Source organism: Coffea eugenioides, chromosome 8 (assembly GCF_003713205.1).
Source record: "Coffea eugenioides isolate CCC68of chromosome 8, Ceug_1.0, whole genome shotgun sequence".
Classification (NCBI taxonomy): Eukaryota; Viridiplantae; Streptophyta; class Magnoliopsida; order Gentianales; family Rubiaceae; genus Coffea; species Coffea eugenioides.
In genome coordinates this window covers 10213983-10238280 of record NC_040042.1, presented here as the reverse complement: position 1 = coordinate 10238280, position 24298 = coordinate 10213983, and the positions used below count along the sequence as shown (strand labels likewise).

The 24298-nt window shown below is 34.0% G+C and overlaps 1 protein-coding gene across 3 annotated transcripts; it reads right to left on the bottom strand.

The window, feature by feature from the left end:
• Positions 1-26: 26 nt before the first annotated feature.
• Positions 27-3721, bottom strand: LOC113779243. Of its 3 annotated transcripts, none has more exons than XM_027324776.1 (10): positions 3185-3721; positions 2819-3045; positions 2508-2714; positions 2314-2403; positions 2117-2212; positions 1734-2039; positions 1567-1650; positions 1330-1461; positions 1121-1175; positions 27-254 (listed from the first exon to the last, which is right to left on the bottom strand). In XM_027324776.1, exons 4-9 carry the CDS (start codon positions 2359-2361, stop codon positions 1122-1124), a joined length of 720 nt encoding a protein of 239 aa, XP_027180577.1. In that variant the 5' UTR covers positions 2362-2403; positions 2508-2714; positions 2819-3045; positions 3185-3721; the 3' UTR covers positions 27-254; position 1121. The 3 variants fall into 3 exon arrangements, with proteins under 3 accessions (XP_027180577.1, XP_027180576.1, XP_027180574.1); XM_027324775.1 differs by having other exon boundaries at positions 27-229; XM_027324773.1 differs by lacking the exons at positions 27-254; positions 1121-1175; positions 1330-1461; ... (2 more) ...; positions 2117-2212; positions 2314-2403 and having other exon boundaries at positions 2413-2714.
• Positions 3722-24298: the final 20577 nt, after the last annotated feature.

Here is a 24298-nt window from a genome sequence, read left to right as displayed (position 1 = left end):
ATATTATAACAAAATATAGTTCCACAATACACTAGAATAAAGTACCATACATTGTTTTAGTCAAATTCTACAAACTTTATCATTTAATATTGTTCGCTCCAATTACAAGATATTTCATATATTCCAAAATGTGCTTGTCTTCAAAAGTACAACACTTTATCATACATCTCTCAAAAACATCTTCATATCTCCCAATCCGCATGCTTCCAATGTACCATCAAGTCCAGGGCTGCAAAGTGTATTCTATTAGTCCCCTGCTCATATAACCCCAACCCATTAAGCATGAAGAAAACGTTAATATAACAATAGATACTGAAACGGAATTTGTAATTCAACCTTTTCACAGACACTGAAAAGGGGCAAACAGTTACTATTATAAAGTACATGCTGAATTAAAGAAGTACAACTAATTTAAGTATGTGGAAGACCCAAAAAAGTGTATGGTCACAAACACAGATGCGGAACCATGAGAGTTGCTTTCAAGAACTGTGAATGGAATAAAGGCAGCAATCCATGGCATCATTCATATGTGCGACTTGCCAAGTTTAATATGTTAATTAAGGCAAAAAAGTAGGCTCACGAACACATGCACAAGAGTGAGAGTTGCTTTCACAAAATCTTGGTGGAGATCCAAGAAATTCAGCAATCAAATCTGTTCTTGATCAGTACTAGCCAAGCCAGGATTTCCGAGACACCTTGACTTGCCAAACCAATAACCATGCTGTCTCTGATTAACTGTGTGTAACTCAAACTCAAAGTCCATAATGACTCTGTTCTTTTCGTAGATGCAACATAAAAAGCAGGTTTTTAGTTAACAGCACTGATCATTTTCTTAGTTGGAAAGACACGAACAGGAGCAAAAGTTTTTCTCGTGAAAATGACATATTCCTAACAATGATCACTTTCCACTCGAGACTAACTCAAGAATCTATTGCACCCTTTTAACTCAGCTTTTATGGTGGATTATAAAGGTCAGCAATTTTACTTTTGCAATTTTACTACATTATGTCCCATAAATAGCTGGCTAAATCTTAACAAAAACAGCTCGCCTTCCCAATCATACAAATACTCAATGGAAAACTTGACAGAATAGAGTTATTTCCAGAAACTTTTCCAGTACCTCAAGCAAGTCGTTTGCAAGTAGTCCTGCTCCTTTTCTTCTTTGTATGATGGTTCTGGTATAACAAAAGACTAGTCAATTAAATATCAACAAGGAGCTCATGCACAAATAGTCATCAACAAGGAAGTCATGCACAATTCAATATCAACAAGGAACTCAGCAAAATTGGTCTTCTATAGAAGGACCAACTCAAAGTACGCATACTATACCTCAAGAATATCAGCAATTGAAGAAACTTTTTTATTCATTTCACACTTGTTTATTTCAGCATCATTTGTTCCAACTTCCTTGTACATTTCAGCATCATTTGTTCCAACTTCCCTGTTCATTCTATCACCAACCTGTTACATTATCAACAAAGTGTGAAGAAAAGAAAATCAGGCCATAGCTGCTGATATTTCAGAGAGTTTGAACACAAAATCGAATTGTATGAATTAATATACAACCTCTAATGAGTCCGAAATTTGAGATTGTTTTGCTGCATTCATTTCTCTTCTTTGGAGTGATGCCAAGTCACATGTGGATGCCCTCTGGAAGAACAAAGACCAATAGTAACTAAAGCAATAAAAAAATTAGAAAAACTATAATATTTAACAAAATAGTTATCCCAAACCATTCTTGCTTCAAATTGAGCAATCAACTCCTCCTTAAAATCTGCCAATTTCGAATTCATTTCTTCTCGTAGTTCACCACGTATGATTTCCACTTTCTCATTCACTGCATCCTCAAATGCTTTCTTTTGTCCATCATTCATGTTATCTGACATCCTATACACGTCTTTTGGAGTCGCACCTACCCCATAAGTTCGAAGACGACCTGGTTTTTCAGGTCCAAGAATATTTTCATAGAGTATATCTTTCACAAAATTATCATCCCTGGATGTCTCTGGCAGTTTTTGTATTTCCTCATTCATAGTTGCCTAAATTGAAAAACAGACAGAAGAAAGAATTATTTATGAAGTAAAACCAATAAAAAGTGACTAAAAGCTATTCTTACAATTGTTTGTGAAGTCAACTCATCCATTTGTTTTCCTTGTCTTGAATGAATAAAAACGTCTAGTTTCGAAGGCTCTTTTCCAGTTTTAATCCGAAGCTGCCACATATTCAATGTACAAACTAAAGTGTTAATATTTCTAAATAAGACTATGTTCCAGAAAAAATTGCTAGAAACATAAGCATTAGAATTTAATATACCTCTTCCCTGAGGTTCACATGATCTTTTCGCCCTGTTCGATGTGGCATCTTTTATTTTTTTCGATTCTTGCTATTAATCTTGCTTTGCTTCTAATTATGTACAAAACAGAAAAAGGTAGTTAACAACACATCAAAATCATAATAGCACTAGAATTTAATTCAAAAGCAAAAGAGATGTGACAATAAATACATGCCTTGACATCTTCTGAGCTCCAATAATCAACCAAAATAGGCCATTGATCCTCCTCAACTCTTGCAGGACAGTGTGCTAATAGCCATGACCTGTGCCTCCTATAAGGAGTGAAATACATGCTCTTGACTTTTGATTTCCAATTTCTCCACAATTTGCTGACCCTTATCATTTGTACTTTCTTGCATGTATCATCAATATTTGTATTTCTCTATCAAAAATTACAAAACAAAAGTTTAAACATTCACAAGCTACAAGATTGTATGAAATAAAAAGAAAAAAAATGTTGCTAACTTTGATAGTGAGTCAAAATACCTTAATATCTTCCCAAAATCTCTCCTTAGATCCTTCAGGCATGGCCCTCCAATCTGTGTACGTGAGTGGTAATTTATTACCATCCTTTACTAAGATTCCTACTTGACTTATATACTGTGTAGCATTAGGACCAATTACTTGGCCCCGTGCATTCCAAACTAACTCCAATTTCTTTCCACCACCCCAACCAGCACTTCGTCTGGCTAGTCCTCTACCACTATTGTCTCCTGTGTACAAAAAACACATACACATACAAAAGAAGAAATTGTGATTCATATAATTTTTTTTATGAATATTATACAAAGCTTATAATAAGGAATGCTAGACTCAAAACTATTTGTGGTAATCTTTTCTTTTCCAACCGACCTTCTTCACTAGAATCATCATCATCAAAAGTACCATCAAAGACATCCTCTATGTCTTCTGAATCATATGAAGAACCTGATCCAGCTTCAGAATCATTGTTATCAAAGGAATCTGGTTGCTCACGATGGTCTACTAGTGGTTGAGAATGAAAGCCTTGACCGATATGTGAATTAGGATGGGAATTTAGTTGAGAATCAGCCTTGGAGTTCAACTGATGTGAATTGGCTTTAGAGTTGAACTGAGAAGCAGCAATAAAGCTAGAAGCTGAGTTTGAATTTGAATTGGAGTCATGTGATTTCGCTTGACAATTAGGTCGAGAAACAGAGTTTGAGCTAGATGTAGGGTCTATGCGTATTCCAGGCATTGCCCCAATGAATTTATGTGCTGGAGGCTTTGAATAATGACTGGGGCAAGTCTGATAAGATTGAGAGCTTGACTGTAGTGCAGGGTTCAAACTATTAGTGGACTCAATATGCGCTCCGGACATTGGCCCAACAACTTTGCGGGGCCCCTTCTTACTTGGTGCCATGGAAAACCTATAAAAGTAGCTTCTGATTTTTGAAGGCAAAGTTAAGTAAGATGATTAATTTTACTGGCTTTTTTCAGAAACCAATCACATAATTCAGCAAGAGAGTGTTGTATTATCTTACTTTTGGAGTTTAAGTTTCTAAAATTTGCAAACACAAAGAACATATACATATTAAGGAACTATAACCCAATGAAACCAACATTACCAACTTGCTAATATGAACATAAGGAATCATAAATTGAACATTACCAAGTGCTGTATTTATTGTTCATTGCTTTGAATGGGTTAAATCCATCCGCTGCAAGTCCAACACGAACATTGCGAGGATCACTAGCAAAGCTTGGGTGCCGGTCATTAAAATGCTTCCAAGCTAAAGAGTCTGCCGGATGCCTCAATTTACCATCCTTGATGCGCTCCTCTTCATGCCATCTCATTAATGAAGCAGTCTTTGATGACATGAATAGCCTTTGGAGACGTGGTTTCAAAGGAAAATAGCGAACAAGCTTTGCTGGAACTTTGTTAGCTTGTTCACTTGAATCATCGGATTGTTTTACAATTTGCTTATACCTAGGAGTTCCACACTTTCTGCAAAAGGTTTCATGTTCTGTCTCCTTCCAATAAATCAAGCAATCATTGGGGCATGCATGAATTTTATGGTAGCTAAGACCCAAGTCTTTAACAATTTTCCAAGCATCACGATAAGAGCTTGGAAATAATTCATTCTCAGGAAAAACTTCCTTGAGAAGCTCCAGTAATATTGTCATTGAGTTGTTGCTCCATCGACAAAGAGACTTGACATGCAACAACTTGATGACAAATGATAGAAGAGTAAAATTTTTACATCCAGGGTATAACTCTGTTTCGGCATGCTTCAGCAACTTAAAAAACTTATTAGTCTTTTCATCACAGGCTCCTCTAAGTTCTTCTAAATTTATGTTAGAATTCTCTTCAAGTGTTCTTCCAAGTGTTTCATGTATCAATTCATTCATGTCATCATTTTCAATGCGCCTAAACACTCCATTGTTCATATTTTCTTGATTGAAGTCCCATGGATCTTCACCATGATAAATCCAATTTGTATAAGTGGTCAAAAACCCCTTCATTGTTACATGTGCACGCACAGTTTCTTCCTTTCTTCGTTCTGAGTTTTTACATCGCCTACATGGGCAATATATTCTACTCCCAACCTCCTTCTTTTTGTAGGCAAATTTAAGGAAGTCACTCAGACACTTTTCAAAGTACGGATTATTGACTCGGTCTTCAATAAAGATCCAAGACCTATCATCCATTCTACAAGAAACAAGATTGAGAAGGCAAGAAAAAGAGACCTTATAAACAGAATTGAAAAATAGCAAATTTATTAACATGCAAGAAAAATAAAAAATAAAGTGCAGCATGTGCATCCCAGTTTGCTATGCTCATAGTGGAATGCGATGTTAACAGTTAACCCAACTTCTCAATGCCAAAAGAATGTGGTGAATTTATGTCAATATGCAAACCAGTGTTCTGTTTGCAAGAAAAAGAAACATAGATAAATCAGGGGAGCTAGATTGTCTTACAAATTCCTAATTGCAACTTGGTAGAACATTTAATTGCTAGCAAGCTACAATTGCTAGGCAGATGATGGTTATGGGCAATTCAGATAGTTAGATTGCTGTTCAACTATGTACAAGAACTTATCTACAGCAAACATAAGCTTTGATGGCCAAACAGGAACAAAAAGGAAGAAAACAACTGAAACTAACACTTCAAGAGACAGAAACAGTAAATAATATTATTTGATCATAAACTCGTAGTTGAATAACATCTTAGAGACACAGTAAATACATGGTCTCAATACTGCTTTTGAGAATTGTAACCTAACCGAACTCCAGACAAAACTAAAACTGGATAGCAAAGCAATGTCACATATGCTATCTTCACAAGCCAACACCAGAAAATGGAGCAGAGTTCTCTGAGTTTCCCAGAAAGACAGCCACCTCAACTCAACCTCTATAACTTAACTCTTACCCAATTTCCATATAATTCCCCAGCTTGTTAAACTATGCAATAAATTTTGTACTATAGAAGGCTAAATCACATTTAACTAATCTAAACTCGTCTTAATGAGTTAGAAACGTTTCTTATCTTGACTAATAAAATGAGTTTATTTGCCTAGAAAAGAAAAACTAATCTAAACTCAAGCAATTTTGACCAAACCTCAATGAAATTACAACATTACATCCTTGAAAAGTATAAACAACTTGTTTGTCTACAATATCATTTTCATATCAGGAACATCATTTGATTCACCATGCCTCTTCGCACGTCAAACTATTATCACCACTATGCAGTATCAACGCTGAATTGGAAAAGAAAGCAGCGAGTTACCTCTTCAGCTACAGCAGTAGAAACTCTAGGCGTAGAAACCACAGGCCGACTCCAATGCCATGATTTCCTTTTAATCTGGTCCGCAAACACAAAGGAGATTGGTATTCTTACAAAAACACAACTAAATTTTACTATAAAAAATAAATCTGCCTTCATGCACATATGAATGCATATCTAAACACACATGCAAAACTTGAAGTTTAAATACCAAAGCAGAAAAAGCATCAGAAGAACAGGGGCTGTAGTGGGGCAGACTCTTCTAGTTGCCGCGAGACCTAATTTTTGAAGTCAATGACTCAAATGGTTGGGTCAATTTGTTCGAGCTTTCAGCTGTAGGAATTTCGACAACTGTGGTTGACAAAATTCAGAATCAACGGAGGACCAATTACTTTGCCCAATCAAATTAGGGTTTTGTGCCAAATCTTATTAACCGAAATTCAGAGAAGAGTGCAGGTCACAAAGACATACGAGGGAAAAAACATAGAAATCGAAAATCATATGGAAGAATTTTTACCTTTTTCTCTGTAATAGTGATGGCGTAAGAGCTTTTGATTTCTGCTATATTTGAAGCAGAGATGGTGAAAAAACTGACAAACTCTTATCCGAGCTGCGTACTGCAGTGGTTTTGGATGAGCGGAAGAATTCGGTCTATGTATCTGACCTATAATAGTTTGAAGAATTCGGTCATTGGAGAGTTAAGATCTGAATATTGTGAGCTGGGTAATATACGACGTACGGAGTTAAGATCTGAATATTGGTTCAAAAAAGGATGTTTTCTGTCTTTAGCAAGTCAAGGCTATCTTAAGCCAATCACAGAAAGTGATTACTATGTCCTCCTCACGTGGATAAATATACGACGTACGGAGTTGGGATTACGACACCGTTGTTTGGTTCAAAATGTATTTCGATTGATCAGAATTTATTCTTCAGTCTTTAAGCATTACACGACCCGGAACAAAAGATCAAGAAAAAGACACTTAACCTTTCCAAGTGCCCTTTTATGGGTTTTATTAAAACTATGTCGTTTTTTATGTAAAAATTAGAAACCGTTGTGAAATTTGCAGCACAAATTGAAATTTGCTGCTTATTTACCGCACTTTATCCTTGTGCCACAGCAAAAGCGTTGCAAAAAGCCCGTTTTCTTGTAGTGTGTCATTGTCTTCCCTTGCTGGACTATTTTGAGTTTCATCTTCCTTTGAATCATTTTCTAGTGAAACCATGCCTTGGTCAGTGATCGTGAATTTCTTTAGTTCTTCTTGAATACTTGCATCATCATCTTTACCACAACTTATGGAAATGTCACTATTAGATTCATCAAAAGTAATATGTATAGCTTCCTCTATAACCAGAGTCCTTCGATTATAGACTCTAAAACCTCTCTTATTCTCACAATATCTCAAAAAAATTTTCTCATCAGATTTTTTATCAAAATTTTCAAAATATTCCTTGATGTTTAAAATGAAACATTTACAACCAAAAACTTTAAAGTACTCAACAACAGGCTTTTTATCAAACATCAATTCATAGGAGGTTTTGTTCAAGATTCGTGTTAAAAGAACTCTATTCATGGTATAACAAGCTGTATTTATAGTTTCAGCCCAAAAGTATTTTGGTAAATTACATTCACTTAGCATGGTTCTAGTATCCTCTTGAAGAGTTCTATTTTTCCTTTCAACAACCCTATTTTGTTGGGAACTCTTGCAATTGAAAATTCATGTGTAATGTCATTGTTATCGTAAAATTTTGGAAAGCCACAAAAATGAAATTCTGTGCCATTATCACTTCTAATTTTGATGATTTTTAACCCAATTAGATTTTAAACTTTTACAAATAATGAAATAAAGTTTTTGAAAGTATCATCTTTGTGTGCAAAAAACATCACCCAAGTATATCTAGACTAATCAATAATAACAACAAAGTAGTATCTTTCGCTACCTAAGCTAGTAGTTTGTGTAGGCCCAAATAAGTCAAGATGTAAAAGTTTCAAAAGCTTTGTAGTGAAAACACATTTTTGGGTTTAAAAAAAACTTTAACATGTTTTCTAAATTGACAAGCATAACAAATTCTGCCTTTTTCAAATTTGATTTTTAACAGCCCTCTAACAAGTTTTTTGTTGAAAATTTCTTTTAGCAGATCCATATTAAAATGATAAAATCTTTTATGCCACAACCAGGAGTCCTTATTTGCTACTTTGAAACAACTAAGACTAGAAGAATCAATTTTTTCAAGGATAACTACATAAATGTCATTAACTCTTTTTCCTTTGAAAATAGTGTTAAATTTTGAGTCAGAAACAAGGCATTCATACTTTTTAAATAGCACAAATAAATTTCTATCACACAATTGACTAACACTTAACAACTTATAGCTCAAACTATCAACTAAAAGAATATTGTGAACAAAGGTTTGACCATTCTTACCAACATCACCAATTCCAACAGTTTTGGCCTTTTTATCATCTCCAAATGTTACCTTTCTGCTTGCTTTTGGGTTGAGTTTGATGAACTGTGATGGATCACCAGTCATATGTCTTGAGCATCCACTATCTATGAACCACTTTGATTCCTTAACAATGTTCACCAGGTTCATCTACACAAAAGTTCATAAGATAATATTTGGTACCTTTTATTTTTTGGGTTCTTGAGAGTTAGTATTATGTCTAACAATCTACATGCATCTCATGTTATTTCTCATGTTTTTCCTAACATAATAATTTCCTTTATGTGGCCAAATTGACAACAGAAACTACACATAATCAATGAATTATTCAAATGAACAGGTTTAATAAATCTGATTTGCCGTCTCTTATAGATGGCAAAATCATTTGCACTATGATTCAACCTTATCTGATGAATACCAAAATGAGGTATTGTATCATTCTTTTGAAAACAGATTTATTTCTTATGTTGAAACAACTGATTTAGATCATCCATTCTTATTTTCAAGCTATCTTGTCCATTTTTGAACATGTCACAGAGGTTTGTCTTTCTATGAAGTTCAGCATGCAAATCATTTTCAATCCTTTTCAAGTTCTCATTTTCATTTTTCAGACATTTGTTTTGTCTTAAAAGGTTTGAATTGTCTTGAATCAGAAAGTTGATTTTCTGTTTTAGTTCCTTGTTTCTAGCATAGAATTCTTTCAAACTGTTATACATTCTTTTCATAAAAGAGTTAACATCATCATCAGGTTTGTTATCACTATCAGTTTGAGAGTTACAAATCGTTATCTCTTTATCACCAATGGCCATGAAAGTCATTTGGGTAGATTCCTCTTCTTCTTCAATTTCAATTTCTGAATTGCAGTCATTCCAAGTGATCTGAAAGTTATTAAATTTTGGTTTTCGTTCAACCTTGCTTTCTTTTCTTTTCTTTATTGGGCATTTATTTGCGTAGTGTCCAGGTTGGCCGCATTCAAAGCACTTATCAGTTTACTTTTTGTTGAACTCTAGCTTCCCTTTGTTTCTCGAGTTGTTGAACTGATTTGGGAATGAATTGTTAGGTCCACCTTTTCTGAATCTCCTCTTGTTGAGTAATTTTTTGAAACTTTTTGTGATGAGTGCAATATCACTGTCATCACCTTCCATGTCATCTCTATCTAAGGAGGCTGTATCATCTTCATCTTGTGAGGCTTTTAGAGCAATACTCTTTCTCACTTTTATATTTTCTTCCTCCTGCACCTTGGACTTGAGTTTCAACTCATAAAAAATTAGAGAATTAATAAGAAATTCAATGGGCAAGGTATTTAGATCTTTAGCTTCCTCAATAGCAGTCACTTTACTCTCCTAATCCTTAGATAAAGCATTCAGAATTTTTTTGTTTTTCTTACCTAGAGAGTAGTTCTTTTCAAGGACTTCTAAGTGCTTAATAAGATCATTGAATCTACAGTACATCTTGTCAATGTTTTCATGAAGTTCCATCTTAAAAGATTCATACTTAGTGACCAGAATGGATTTCTTTTATTCTCTCACATTCTCACTTTCTTCATGAATTTCTCTGAATTTATCCCAAATCTCTTTTGCAGATCTACAGCCTTGTACTCTAATAGACTTATTTGAATCTAAAACACTGTATAATACATTCATAGCCTTGGTATTTAAAGTAAGATGAGTTCTATCATCACCAGTCAACTCACTTCTTATTTTTGGTCTCGCCCTATGAGTAACTTCGTCAATAATAATTGCATCATATGGAACTTCATTGACAATAAACCACAACTCAATATCAATAGATTGTAAGAAAATAATCATCTTCTCCTTCCAACTCACATAATTTGATCCATTGAACATTGGGGGTCTAGTGACGGATTGTCCTTCAAATAACATGACATTGTTGGTTGTCATTTTTACTCCAAAGTCGATTGAAGTTAATCTCTAGGAGACTAACTCTGATACCAATTGCAAGGATCGAAAACAACCAAAATGGGAGGGGTGAATTAGATAGTTAAAAAAACTAGCCAAGATATGAGTCACTTTTTGAGTACTTGCCTTCTTTTTCTAAATGACCACACAATGGAGCAATTGATGAGAAAGCACAAGTGGTTGGGAGTAGAAGAGATAAGTAGTTTATATTACAGGACAGTAAGTGAAAGGATAGAATAGCAAACCAAGTTTCAAACTCCACTTGAGGTTGAAAATCACTTTATATAGCAAGATTCTTCAAATTGATCAACTTACAACCAATCTCTTGTATACAAAGGAAGGATCACTTCCTCCTCGCCTTAAACCGTACTTGGTCAAGCAAGGAAGTTTTACTATCACTCGGATAACCCTCACAAAGCTACACTATTGAAGAAATTGAAACACACTTGAAAAACTTATCGAAAAATTACACAACTAAGAGTACAAATATTTTTTAAAAAGTATTCTTACACTTGAATCACTCCAAATCTGATGTAGTCTCAATGTGCAAAAGTCTCTTTGAAGTGATTGACTTTGTTCTATTTATAAAAGACCAAAAAGTTTTTCAATCAATGCTACTAACGAATAGAAGGCAGCTGAAGAGTCAACTAGCCGTTAGTGGTGTCGGACATCCGGTAGGCTGGTTTTCTGCATCCAAACGCAAGCAGTGAGTTCAAGAAGTTTTCTTGAAATATTTAGGACGTCCGGTACCTCCAGAATATTCGTCCGAACTTATGATGTAACATTGGAAATTCTTCTTTAATTCTTTCAGACGTCCGGTGCCTCCAATATTTGGCGTCCGAAGTGTCGCAACGTGTGTCGGACGTCCGATGCTTAAGTGTTGTTCGTCCGATCGAGGTCAGTAAGCTTCGAGGACTTGGCTTATCAACTTCGGATGTCCGAGAGTGAGTTCTTTGTGCATCCGAAGTTACTAATTAGTTGTTGGACGGCCGATGCATTTTTTTTGTGCATCCGACAGCTATTTCAGCATATGTTAGCCTTTGAGCCTGTTTTGCTCCAATTCTGAAAAGGTCTAATCAGAGAGTATTAATAACATCAATTTGTTTTGTAATCATCAAAAGTTACGGATTGAGATAAACATTGGTCGTGAGTTTGGGGAGGAAAAAGAGAGAAGAAAACTTGCAACCTCAACCCTTGAATCAAGCTAGTTTGAGTGAAATCAATAAAACCAAATCGATTAAACTTAGCTCTTGGTGTTTGGAAAACTTGGTGTGCTGAAATTTTGCAAGAAGCTTTTAGAAGGCATAAGGCTTGAACTTACTTTTCTTTTGTTTAATCTTGATAAAGTTGGTATAGAAGTTCTTAATCTTGGCTTGTAATGGTTAATTTCCTAGTTTTGATGATAAGGTGGAATTTTCAACTAGGGTTTGTAATTTTCAGTTTTGATTAATGTTGTTTGTCTAGTATATGATGTTAATGAGTATGGATAGGGACTTGGGGTAGTGATTAAGGCATGAATGTTACTTTTAAGTATTGAAACATCAAATTCCAGCATTTGTAGTGATTCTGCTCTGTTTTTGGAACCAAACTAACCTGCAAATTTGTCCATGATAAAGGCCAAATCAGTTCTTACTCAAAACATGAAAGTTGTAGAAAATGGAGTTAACTATATACTTGCAAAATTTCAGTTCAATCGGAGTACTGTAACTTATGAAATAACTAAAATACCCCTAACTGCCCAACAGCCCTATTTCATAGGCTGCTTTCTGTTTTCTCTGAGATTGCATATTTTGACCTTGAAAATGCATGAACTGGGTGTCGATGTCTTCACAAGAAATATAGGTCTCTGTCTTAGCTTCGAAACGCCATAATATTTATCCCAATCTGATAAGCGTAGCTTCAAATGTGACCAAAATGCCGGAAGATATCAAACCTGCTATTTAGCCATTCGTCTTCAAAACTAGTTTCCAACTTTGATTTTTATGATTGCATTGCTAGAATTGCCTTGTATTGGATGACATTGAGTCTAGTTGAAGGGCTATTGTGTTAAGATTGCTTATGTTTGAATTTGGGATGAGTTGAGGAAAATAATGAAACCATAAATGGCTGGAAAGTAGCAAAATACAAATGGCATGCTACCCAAATTTGTATTACTTACTTTTATGAATATTAGTGAGATGTAAGGTTTGAGTTTAGGGTTAATTGGATCTTAAGTTACATATGTATCCTTAAATGCATTTCAAGATTAGTATATGAGTTTTTTTGACTAAGATTTGGTATCAACTAAGATGAAAAGTGTTAGTTTTCTCTCGAAAACTTTGAATTACCTTTGCTCACTTTAATTTGGGAATGGTTATTCTTAGGATTTGTCGGTGATGAAGGGCATAATCTGGAAGGAAACTTTTGACGTTATTTTGTTTAAACTGGTGAGTGTTCCTTGTGTGTTTGTACAATAAGTAACTATGTGACTATTTGTGAATATTTGATTAAATGTTTATGTTTTCAATGATTGCTAAAATGAATTTTTGTTAGGAGAGTGTATAATTTATCATACTCGACCTAAATAAATGTGAAATTTCAATGATTAAATGCTATTTATGCATGAATGTAAGCTTTTTGGCTGAACTAAACCCTTGCCCTTCGTTGCCATTCGACTCGAGCCAGAAGCGGACTCAATCGGGCGACTGGTGACCCTGGGATAATGTTTGGTATACTCGAATATGACCACGAAGATTGGTGGAGACTGGCCAGTGAATTAGCTAGTGATGGGAAATGAAATGAATGAATGAATGTCAAGAACATTGGAGGAGTTTTCACTTGCAAATGTTTTCTAATGTTGGAGGAATAAGGAAAATGGTTGGCGAATGAATAAAAGAATGGTTCCACGAGAGCATGTATCCTTTTAATGAGTGTGTTATCATTACTTTTATATGTTAAATATTTTCTGGATTATTTGCTATTAAATGATTAATGTCCTGGATTTAATTGCTCGATTATGTGTATGGAACCTCACTGGGATTTTAACTCATTCCTTTAGTTTTATTTTTCTTACAGGGGATACGAGCGAGGCGTGAAACTTGTATAGGCTAGTGTAGTCTAGTTTTTTTTTGTTTTGCAATTGTACTCGCGCTAATGTCCGACTAGGGTTGGTTGCTCCGAAATTGTAAACACTTTGATATATTTGGACGTGTATAAGCCTTGTAACTGGATTTGAGCATCAATGTATATGTTAAACTTGGAATCGTTGTTTTATTTCTTTTCTATGGTTGTAAGTTCTTTTCTCAAGTTAAACATGAGTGAGTGACAGGTGCCGAACCTGTGCAATAATAAATACTAAAAAGTCCTAATTACCACCACAGTTAATTATAGAACAAATCCAAATACTGGAGCAGGGACCCTAGGTGTGCAATTGGTTACTTGATTCACCCTGTTCTCGAAGACTTTGCTTGATCCGATATATCATATTTGTCTATAAAAATATTAATTTTGCATACAATGGCAAGTAGGGTCGATTCCACAGGGAGCGGGTAGGAAATTATTTCTTTCCAAATCAATAGAATGGGGGATTTTTAATGGGAGGTAAATGAAAAATAAGAATAACAATAAAGCAAACTAAATTGAAAACTAATTCACAAAGCACAAGTTACTAAAAGTAGCAATTAATAAAATTCTACCCAAAAGATCAACTGCTCAGGCACGGTCCAGCTAAATGATCATCGATGCAAAGATATTTCGTCCATTCATCACTAGGTTGGTTATAGCTATCAACAAGCTCTGACAACCAGTTCTTCCTTACTCTTTCGACAGTCAAGGTACGACCATTGACTGCTTCTCTAACCAGATAAGAACCCTAGGTACGACCGTAGGAATTTAATTACCCAATTGCATTAAAGCTAGAAGAACCCAACCCTAACCAATAAACACGCTAAGAGGGTTTATTTAAATTAGATCTTGCGTTTCTCCATCATAAAGCCTATTATGGTGGTTGCCACGAGGTGTTAACTAAATGAACAATTACGGATTCTATTTAATTAACGTGGCAGTAGGCTATTAAATTAAATGAAATACCCGGCCGTTGATATTCAATTAATAAAATGCCCATGAACAATTAATTCAGGAAACACACGAATAACAATAAACTGGAAGAATTAATGAAGATTCGATTAGATCTCACAGATATTATGGACCGCGCCCTCGCGTCAACCTTTGAGTAGAGAAGAAAATTAGCCGCTCCTCATCGTGCCAATCCCGCGTGATTGAATTGAAATCATTCAATTATTCGACGAAAAATTGGGAAAGGGGAATTAATTGCAGTAACAACAGAGAAGGCCCTGCCTTCGTCTTTGCTTTGGAGCCGCAAGTGTACGAACAAAGGCTAACGTAAATTGTGCATAGTCAAAACAAAAGCCAAGGAGTCAAAGTGTAACAACCGAAAAGCTACAAAAGTCTGCAATCGCCTGACCCCTCTCGAAAAGAAAATCAAAGCTAATCTATCCTCCCCCTGCGTCCCCTTTTTTTGTTGTCTTATATAGCGCCGCAAGGGAAATCCACGCGGAGCAGAGCTCTTCTCTTCATTGGAGTTTTTATCCCGTGTAGCTGGTCCATGTGGACCTAGTTTCCTCATTCTCATTCCCCCGACGTCTGGCCCTTTCTTTTTTTCTTTTAATTGAAGCCTCTAAGAGCCAAGTCACGTCTGACCCAATTGACTGAAACAAAAGCTAGTCTTTTGGAGTTTTAATCCCGTGCTCCTCGCGGTTCACGTGGACCGGGGTCCGGCTTTTCGGTAACGTCCGCCTTGTCTGGCGTGGCCACGCCCTGAAATGAGAAGTCTTCTGAAAATTCACCTCAAGATATCATTTTTAATGCTAACCACCTACAATTTACACAAATATCAAATATGAGTGAAATTCCATTTCTTAGCACCATGAATAGCCAAAATTAGGACAAGATGACAATGCAAAATGTGCCAAATAACTGCTCTATCAGTGAGTTCTGGCGAAAGTTGGGCTGACGACTCACTAAACCCTAGGGTACACCCTATGGGGTGGGGTAGTCATAAAAACTGCAATCGCTTTTAGTTTTGTTTGCATGGCCCTGAGTGCAGACTCATTATTTTCTTAATATCAAGTCACGACGTTGATTGCCATAATGTCAAGTCATGATGTTGATTGATGTCTTTATGAATAATGTCTTTATGATTGTTCTCATGACTTCATGCCTTCGGTCAAGCCCTACTGTAACCAAACTTTTGGTTGTTTGCTGTGCTGTTTTGGTTGGCCAATTTAATATTTATTATATCAATTCATTATTATATAGATTGGTCTTCAATACGAGCCCTTATAGCTCAATTTGTCAATAATTGGATTCTTTGGCCTGTTTCATTGTTTATAAATATGTATGTATTTATGTTAAGGAAATTAGGGTTTCTCTAATTTGAGTAAACCCTAATAAAGATAAACAAGACATTTAAGCCCTACAAAATTTCATATGTTTGGCCCATTAAATATATAGTTTTATAAAGTACTTATGAATTTTTTTTAAAAAAATTGGGCTTGAATAATAAATTGGATCAAATTATGGATATCGACCTTTGGTCCAATAAGTCTTGATCCAATTGACTGGTTTGACCACGTTTTGATCAAAGTTGACTAAAGTTGACTTTGATCAAAATTTTTGGTTAATTTGTATAATTTTAAATTTGACTATTGATATGATTATATATATTTTGGAATAAATTAATTGAAATAATATGCCACTAAAATGACCTCTATTATAAAAATTAATTCATTTTAAAATATAATTGATTGGGTACCTATAATTTTATGGATATTGATCGGCTCAAAAGAAAGTCAATATTTAATAAAATTACATGTGCACTTGTGGTAATAAATACGTGATAATTATTTGAATTTTACATGTGATTTATAAATTGGCCCAAAGAAAAATTTATTTTTTAACATGTTATTATTATCAGTTTTTATTATTGTTTTGGTTTATGTGAGCTTGTTTTAATTATTTAATGTTCTCCATTCAGTTGCGAATAATCTTACAAATATTACTTCCAACATCAATAATATTCCTATGTTGAATGGCACAAACTTCAAGTTCTGGAAAGAAAATCTCTTGATAGTACTTGGAGTAATGGATTTCGACCTTACGTTAAGGGATGATTCTCCCCTACCTCTTATAGATTAGAGTATCTCTGATGAAAAAAAAAATAATGAAAAGTGGGAGAGATCGAATCGCTTGTGTCTGATGATCATTAAAAAGGCCGTTCCAGAAGCATTCAGGGGAACAATGTCAGAAACGATGGTAACCGCTAAAGAATTTCTTAAAAACATTGAAAAAAAATTTGTCAAGAATGAAAAGGCTGAAATTAGTACGCTTTTGACACGCCTAATTTCAGTGAAATATAGTGGTAAAGGTAATTTCAGAGAGTACATTATGGAGATGTCTCATCTTGCCTCAAAATTGAATATACTCAAATTGAAACTTTTCGAAGAGTTACTGGTGCATTTGATTTTAATATCTCTTTCTACACAGTTTAGTCAATTTAAGGTAAGTTACAACTGTCAAAAAGAGATTTGATCTCTAAATGAACTCATCTCACACTGTGTAGAGGAAGAGGAAAGGTTGAAGTAAGATCAGATAGAAAGTGCTCATTTGGTATCAACCACTTATAATAAAAGTAAGGGACTTAAGAGAAAGAAGAAAAAAAGGGCTGCAGGTACAGCACCACAAAAGAAACAACAAAAGAAATCAGATGATCAGGGAAATAATAGTTGTTTCTTCTGTGGAGTTGAAGGGCATAAAAAGAAGTATTGCACCAACTATCACGTTTAGCGTGCTAAGAAAGATATGCTTCTTAATTTGGTTTGTTCTAAGGTTAATTTAACTTCGGTACCTAGACACAAGTGGTGGTTAGATTCTGGTGCAACAACTTACATCAGTGTGTCTATGCAGGGTTACCCGAATTGCCAAAGGCCTAATGATAATGAAAGATATATCTACGTAGGCGATGACAAAACAGTTCAAGTTGAGGCGATTGGAGTTTTTAGATTATTGTTAAAGATCGAATTTTTTTTGGATCTCAATGAAATATTTGTTGTACCGTCTTTTCAACTGAATTTGATTTCTATTTCAACTTTGGACAAATTTGGTTATTTTTGTCCATTTAGAAAAGAAAATTTGAATTGTTTCATGATTCAAAATTGGTTGGTTCTAGTTCTTTAATGCACTATGATAATATATATTTAATTGATACAATTGTCTCATTTAATGAATCTCTGTATTTAAATACTAAAAGAGTAAAGAGAAAATTAATCAATGAGAATTCAGCCGCATTATGGCACAAGAGATTGGGACATATCTCCAAACGGAGAATGAAAAAACTTGTATCAAATGAAATTCTCGACCCCTTGAAGTTTACAGATTTTGATGATTGTATTAACTGTATAAAGGGGAAACAAACCAATAAAAGGAGATTTGAAACCAATAGATCCTCACACGTTTTAGAACTTATACATACGGATATTTGTGAGACATTTTCAATATCTGCTTGGAATGGTCAACAATATTTTATATCGTTCATAGATAATTTTTCAAGATATGGTTACATTTATCTCATTTCTAAAAAGTCACAGTCATTGGACGTATTAAAAAATTTTAAGGCCGAAGTTGAGAATCAACCCAACAAAAGAATTAAAAGCGTCAGATCTGATCATGATAGTGAGTACTATAGTAGATATGACGGTTCAGGTGAATAACGTCAAGAACCATTTGCTAAGTACCTAGAGGAATGCGGAATCGTCTTACAATACACTATGCCGGGTTCACCCACTATGAATAGTGTAATTGAATGACGAAATAGAATGCTTAAAGACATGGTAAGGAGTATGATATGTCATTCTACCTTACCAGAGTCACTCTGGGGAGAAGCACTTAAAACTGCAGCATATATTCTTAACAGAATTTTAACTAAACTAACTATCAAAACCCCTTATGAGTTTTGGACAGCAAAAAAGCTTAGTTTAAAGCATTTACATGTTTAGAGATGTCTAGTTGAGGCAAGGCCTTACAGGCCAAATGAAAAAAAAAATTGGACTAAAAAATAATTAGTTGTTATTTTATTGGATACTCTGAAAGATCCAGAGGTTACAATTTTTATGATCCCACAACTAAATTAATTTTTGAAACAGGAAATGCCTGATTCTTTGAGGATGTAGAATTTTGGAGGAGAAAATATAGTAAGGGACATTGTTTTTAAAGAAGAACATATTAATATTTCCACAGGTATCATTGATTTTGTTCAGGATCCTATTTCTAAACTTGATCATGACATAACAAATCAAGATAATGTTGAAGAACAAACTGTTATAAAAGAACAAACTTTTCCTCTCCAAGAACCAATGCTATTAAGAAGATTCACTAGAGAAAAGAGAAGTACAGTACCAGATGATTACATTATTTTTCTCAAAGAGTATAAGAATGACATTGGATTGATTAAAGATGATCCAATCAACTTCCGTCAAGCCATGGAAAGTTCAAATTCTCAAAAGTGGATCGATGCCATGAATGAAGAGATTAAATTCATGAAAAACAATGATGTTTGGGATCTTGTCCAATTGCCAGAAGGAGTGAAACCCATTGGTTGTAAATGGATAGTTAAAATTAAAACGGATTCGAAACGTAATGTGAAAAAATACAAAACTTGTCTTGTCGCCAAGAGATTTACACAAAAAGAAGAAATCGACTATAAAGAAACTTTCTTTCCGGTCTTTTCAAATGACTCTTTTAGAATTATCGTGGCATTAATAGCGCATTTCGATCTTGAGTTACATCAGATGGATGTAAAGACAGCGTTTCTCAATGGTAACATTGATGAAACGATTTATATGATATAACTAGAAAATTTTGTATCAGGAGATCCAAAAAATATGATTTACAAATTTAAAAAATCCATCTATGGATTCGAACAAGCATCTCGACAATGGTATTTCAAATTTCATCAAGTGATCATCTCATTTGGTTTTGAGATGAATTTAGTAGATGATTGTATATATCATAAATTCTGTGGGAGCAAGTATATTTTTCTGATATTGTACGTTGATGACATTTTACTTGCCAGCAACGATATTGGCCTATTGCATGAAATCAAGAAATTTTTAATTAAGAATTTTGAGATGAAAGATCTTGGTGATGCATTTTTTGTGTTAGGCATGCAAATACATCAGGATCGATTTTGGGGTATTTTAGAACTATCACAAAAGGGTTATATCGAAAAGGTTCTTAAAAGATATGACATGCAAAATTGTAAATCAGGTGACACCCCTGTAGTTAAAGGAGACAAATTTAGTCTTGAACAGTGTCCTAAGAATACTTTTGAGGAAAAAGAAATGTAAAAGATTCCTTATGCATCAGCAATATGAAGTTTAATGTATGCACAAGTTTGTACACATCCAGATATTGCGTACATTACTAGAATGTTGGCTAGATATTTGAGTAATTTTAGATTAGATCATTGGAAAGCTACCAAATGGGTCTTACAGTATTTACAGAAAATAAAGAATTACATGCTTACGTATCGGAAGTCAGATGAGTTAGAGATTATTGGGTATACTGATTCCGATTATACTAGATGCCAAGATACTATGAAATCAACGTCAGGCTATATCTACTTGTTGGCTGGAGGTGCCATATCTTGGAAGAGTGATAAACAGTCCCTTATAACATTTTCTACTATGGCTGCAGAGTTTATAACTTGCTATGAGGCATCCAATCAAAAAATTTGACTGCGAAATTTTGTCACAGGATTACGTGTAGTGGATAGTATTGAAAAATCGTTCAAATTATTTTGTGACAATAAGTCAGCAGTCCTATATTCCAATAATAATAGCAGCTCAACGAAATCTAAACATATAGATATCAAGTTCCTGGCTGTTAAAAAAAGAGTACAGAGTGAACAGTTATCGATAGAGCATATCGAAACAAACTCCATGGTTGAGGATTCGCTTACTAAGGGATTGCCACCCAAAATGTTTCATGAGCATACTACTCGTACGCGTGTCCTATTGTTAAATGATGTACAGTTTTAGTGGGAGTTTGATATTTTAAATGCTCTTATGATACTTTTCCTGTTATTAATGATTTAAGAATATTTTATACATAAATAAAGTTTGGATTTATTTACACTTTAACTTTGGTATGGTTTGATCTCATAAAATTTAAGGTGGACCAGTTGGAAATAGGCATGTTTTGATCACATCACATGAAATTTTCATACTACACATCCACATCATAATTCATGTCATTCAATTGTATCGATATATGTGACCATTGATGGGTCGAGTTATGAAATTGTAACAAATGCTGCTTTGATCCTATGTTGGTATGATTGATGGACCGAATTGGTTACAGATATATTATGATAATGACAATAAAGTTGAGCTCATACGGTTAATTGCGAAACATAATTATAAGGTTACATATATAGTCCAAGTGAGAGATTGTTGGATCCTTAATCCAATATTGGACTTATATGTGAATAATTATGTGTTGCAAACTGTCGATTAAAGTTACGTCCAATTAAAGTGATCAAATATGATTTGAATTTAATGTATCTAATAGGATGTAGGCCTTTAATGTGTAGAGATTTAAGAGCTCCTATTTCTATGATGGGCTGAAATAGAGTTCCAAAAGGTAATAGGAATGTTACCTATAAATAGAGTTATGGTCCCCAGATCACACGTATCATTCTATTTGTCGTATTTTCTAGTACCACAAAATATAACTCTTCCCTTATATCCCATCGTTAGGAAAGATATCAGAGAGAAACTAAAGGTTTCTCTCAAGGATTGACAAATACGTATCGACCTGGAAGGCCACCCCAAAATTTCTAGAGATTCAAGTATCAAGTTTATCGATTTGAATCCAAGTATGTTTCCGCAATTTTATCAGTAATTTATTTCTTAATAATCGCCATATAGATTTTAGGTTTAATAGGTGACGATTTTCACCAAAGATTGAATATAAATAACCACTCTAACAGTATCTTCTTTGAATTTTCCTAAGTAAAGGAAGCAGGGCATTAGTTGATAAGGCAAGTCGTAGTAACTAAAAGCTAAAGTATTTGACAGTTCTCCTTCACCCTTTATAAGATAGGACTTTTCATGCGCAACCATCCACTTACTTGTCTTAGGCTCTTCCTTGTCTTAAGGACTCCTCCAAGAACAACCACAGCGAAACGGAGACCCCCACAATATTTTACCATTGCTTTTCCAACTTATCTTCAACAGCTACAAAAATGGCGAATAACTTTTAGTGTTTGTTATTCACATGACTTTAAAAGCTCTTTACCCCCACAAAGAAATGATTTGTCTTTAAAAAGTAAAATAACAGGAAACTTGTAACTCTAATAGAATTAACATCAAGAACAAAAAGAGTTTGACTATATATTTTGGAGGAGCGGAGCCACATGGGCGGCCGGTGGGAGCAGCACCCCACCCCGAAGAAAGTAAAAGTTTTCACAAAACCTTTTTGGGTCTTTGACCCTTGAAAAATGTTAAGAATTGTCTAATTTTCATGGAGAACCACAGTTTGACCCCTTATAATTCTAGGAAAACTCCATTGAGCCTTCCATCTGACTTTTGTCACGTGAAAAAAATTAACTTTTAGCTTTTTAAAATTTTTAGACTGCCTTAGTCAGTTGATATGCAAAATTAGCTTTTTATTAAAAGCTTTAGTATTGTTTTCTCAAAAGCTTATGTACGGTCTCTAAAAAGATCTCTTTATAAACATGTAGGTCAAAATTCATAGCTAATTGGATATTTCATTTATATACTTTGAACTTAAACTTTGGAATTCCCTTTCAAAAACTTGTTCATATGGATATTTGGTTTAAAATATTTTGCTTTGAATTGTAATTCAATATCAACATTAAATCATTAAGAAAAAGAAACAAAAAAGAAAAAGAGAAAAATGATATATAGTTCATAGTTTTTAAACTTTTAGTTGTGAAATAACTTTTTACTATTACTTGTAACTTGTGTTTTAAAACTCGGACTAGACCGGCAAGTTCGAGTAGTTGAATTGGGAATCGATTAGGCATTTGGTCTAAGTCTACTCAAAAAATTACTCAGCAAAAACTCGGTCAAAAATTGGGTTAAACCGAAAACTTTGAAAATTGGTAAAAAGTCATGTTTTATTCATTCTTTTTGTTGCCATTCTTTTTTTTTTTTTGAGTTATTGATTTCTCTTGTTTTATCGTAAATTCCCTTCATCTCTAAAGCCCTAATTTTATTTCCCCAACAATCAATGACACATTTGAAACCACAAGGAAAAACTTCCAACCAAATAGCAAGAGAGGAAGAAAAATAATGGATCTTTATATCTATGAATGTCTTTTTCTAAGATCTATAGATCTAAATAAAAATTAGGGAAAAGAAAAACAGCAAAAAAGAATGAAATAAAAGAAAGGTTGAAGGGTGCCAATTTGAAGGAAGGAAACAACAAGAAAGGGAAAATAGTCGGAAAAAAAATGGAAAAGATGTGTATTTGAACTTTGGAAATGTTAACAAATTAATTCAATACTTGATTTTTTTGTTGAAAATTCTTATTAAGTACTTGTTGTTGATTGGACATTTGTTGAATTGGCAATTTAGTGATCTTTTACAAATTTGATGGATAAGGAATATAACTAATTTAAATGAATTTGACAGAGAAGGAGCATAAGGTTGAAAATGAATGTAACTAATGTATTTATACTCAATTTTCTATATTATTTATATATAAAAAATTGATGCATATTTATGTCATCAAAATGATGTTATCCAAGTATTGAATATTGGTCTAATCGATCAAACCAATTAACTCTTGACCTCTAACTTTTGCTAGCCAATCTGAGTTTCAAAACATAGGTTATAACTTTGCCTCTACCCAAAAATCATGGTATGGCAACTACTTTTAGCAAATTAGATATGTTACCTCAACTAATAGAACCAACTGCAGAAGATAACATTTGAGTATAGTTCAAAATAGTTTCAATTCCACTCCACCTTTATTAACACGTTAAGAGCTCACTAAAAATATCTAAAAGTGAATATTAGTTAGAATAACTAACAGTGGCACTCAAGATTTAACTCAATTGAGTTTGTGTATAGAGAGTTACTTAAAACTGATAAGGAATTAGTCAGGTAACGAAGAGGTCCCTGATTCTGACTATAAAACCCTCCCCTTACTCTGTTCTTCCTCGCAAGACTTTACAGTCCCATTTGAAAACAAATAAAATAAAAATAAATAAATGACTAAATACAAGACGTGTACATCTCTTAGCAGACAAAAAGATGAACCAGGAAAATGGTAACCAAGTCTATTTTACATTTCCATTTAAACATAAAGAGTATAAGATGGAAATTCTGTATTAAGGCGAATCTGGAATTGATGATGGAATGGGGGTTAGATCAGGCATGCCTCGTGGATTAACCATTGAACCAAGTATTTATATACTAGTTGCTCCATTGTTGTTACAAAATAAGCCCACCGAAAGCGAACGCTAATGATTTTCATGTCTTGGCGACATTTTTTTTGTTTCTCTATCTGGAAGGACTCCGTGTCATGATTTGTGGACTGCAGAATTACGCGTTTACGTTTATACAACGCAAAACAACAACAAAAAATCTCAATACATTATTGCCGTTTATTCATGAAATTATCGGTAACTTAATAAGAAAAGCTAAAATAAGTTTATATTTATTTTATATCCTTAAAATTTTATTCACTTTTATATATGGATTGTTCCATTTATTATAAGTCAAATAGAATGGATAAATAACACAATATTAAAACAAACATAATTACCAA

What these genes read in the sequence shown, in the direction of transcription:
- LOC113779243 (XM_027324773.1), bottom strand. Translation starts at nt 3,713, where the DNA reads ATGGCACCAAGTAAGAAGGGGCCCCGCAAAGTTGTTGGGCCAATGTCC. An exon ending in TGATGATTCTAGTGAAGAAG is followed by an intron (nt 3,046 to 3,184) that starts GTCGGTTGGAAA and finishes TTTTGTACACAG; the next exon opens with GAGACAATAGTGGTAGAGGA. An exon ending in GATTTTGGGAAGATATTAAG is followed by an intron (nt 2,715 to 2,818) that starts GTATTTTGACTC and finishes AATTTTTGATAG; the next exon opens with AGAAATACAAATATTGATGA.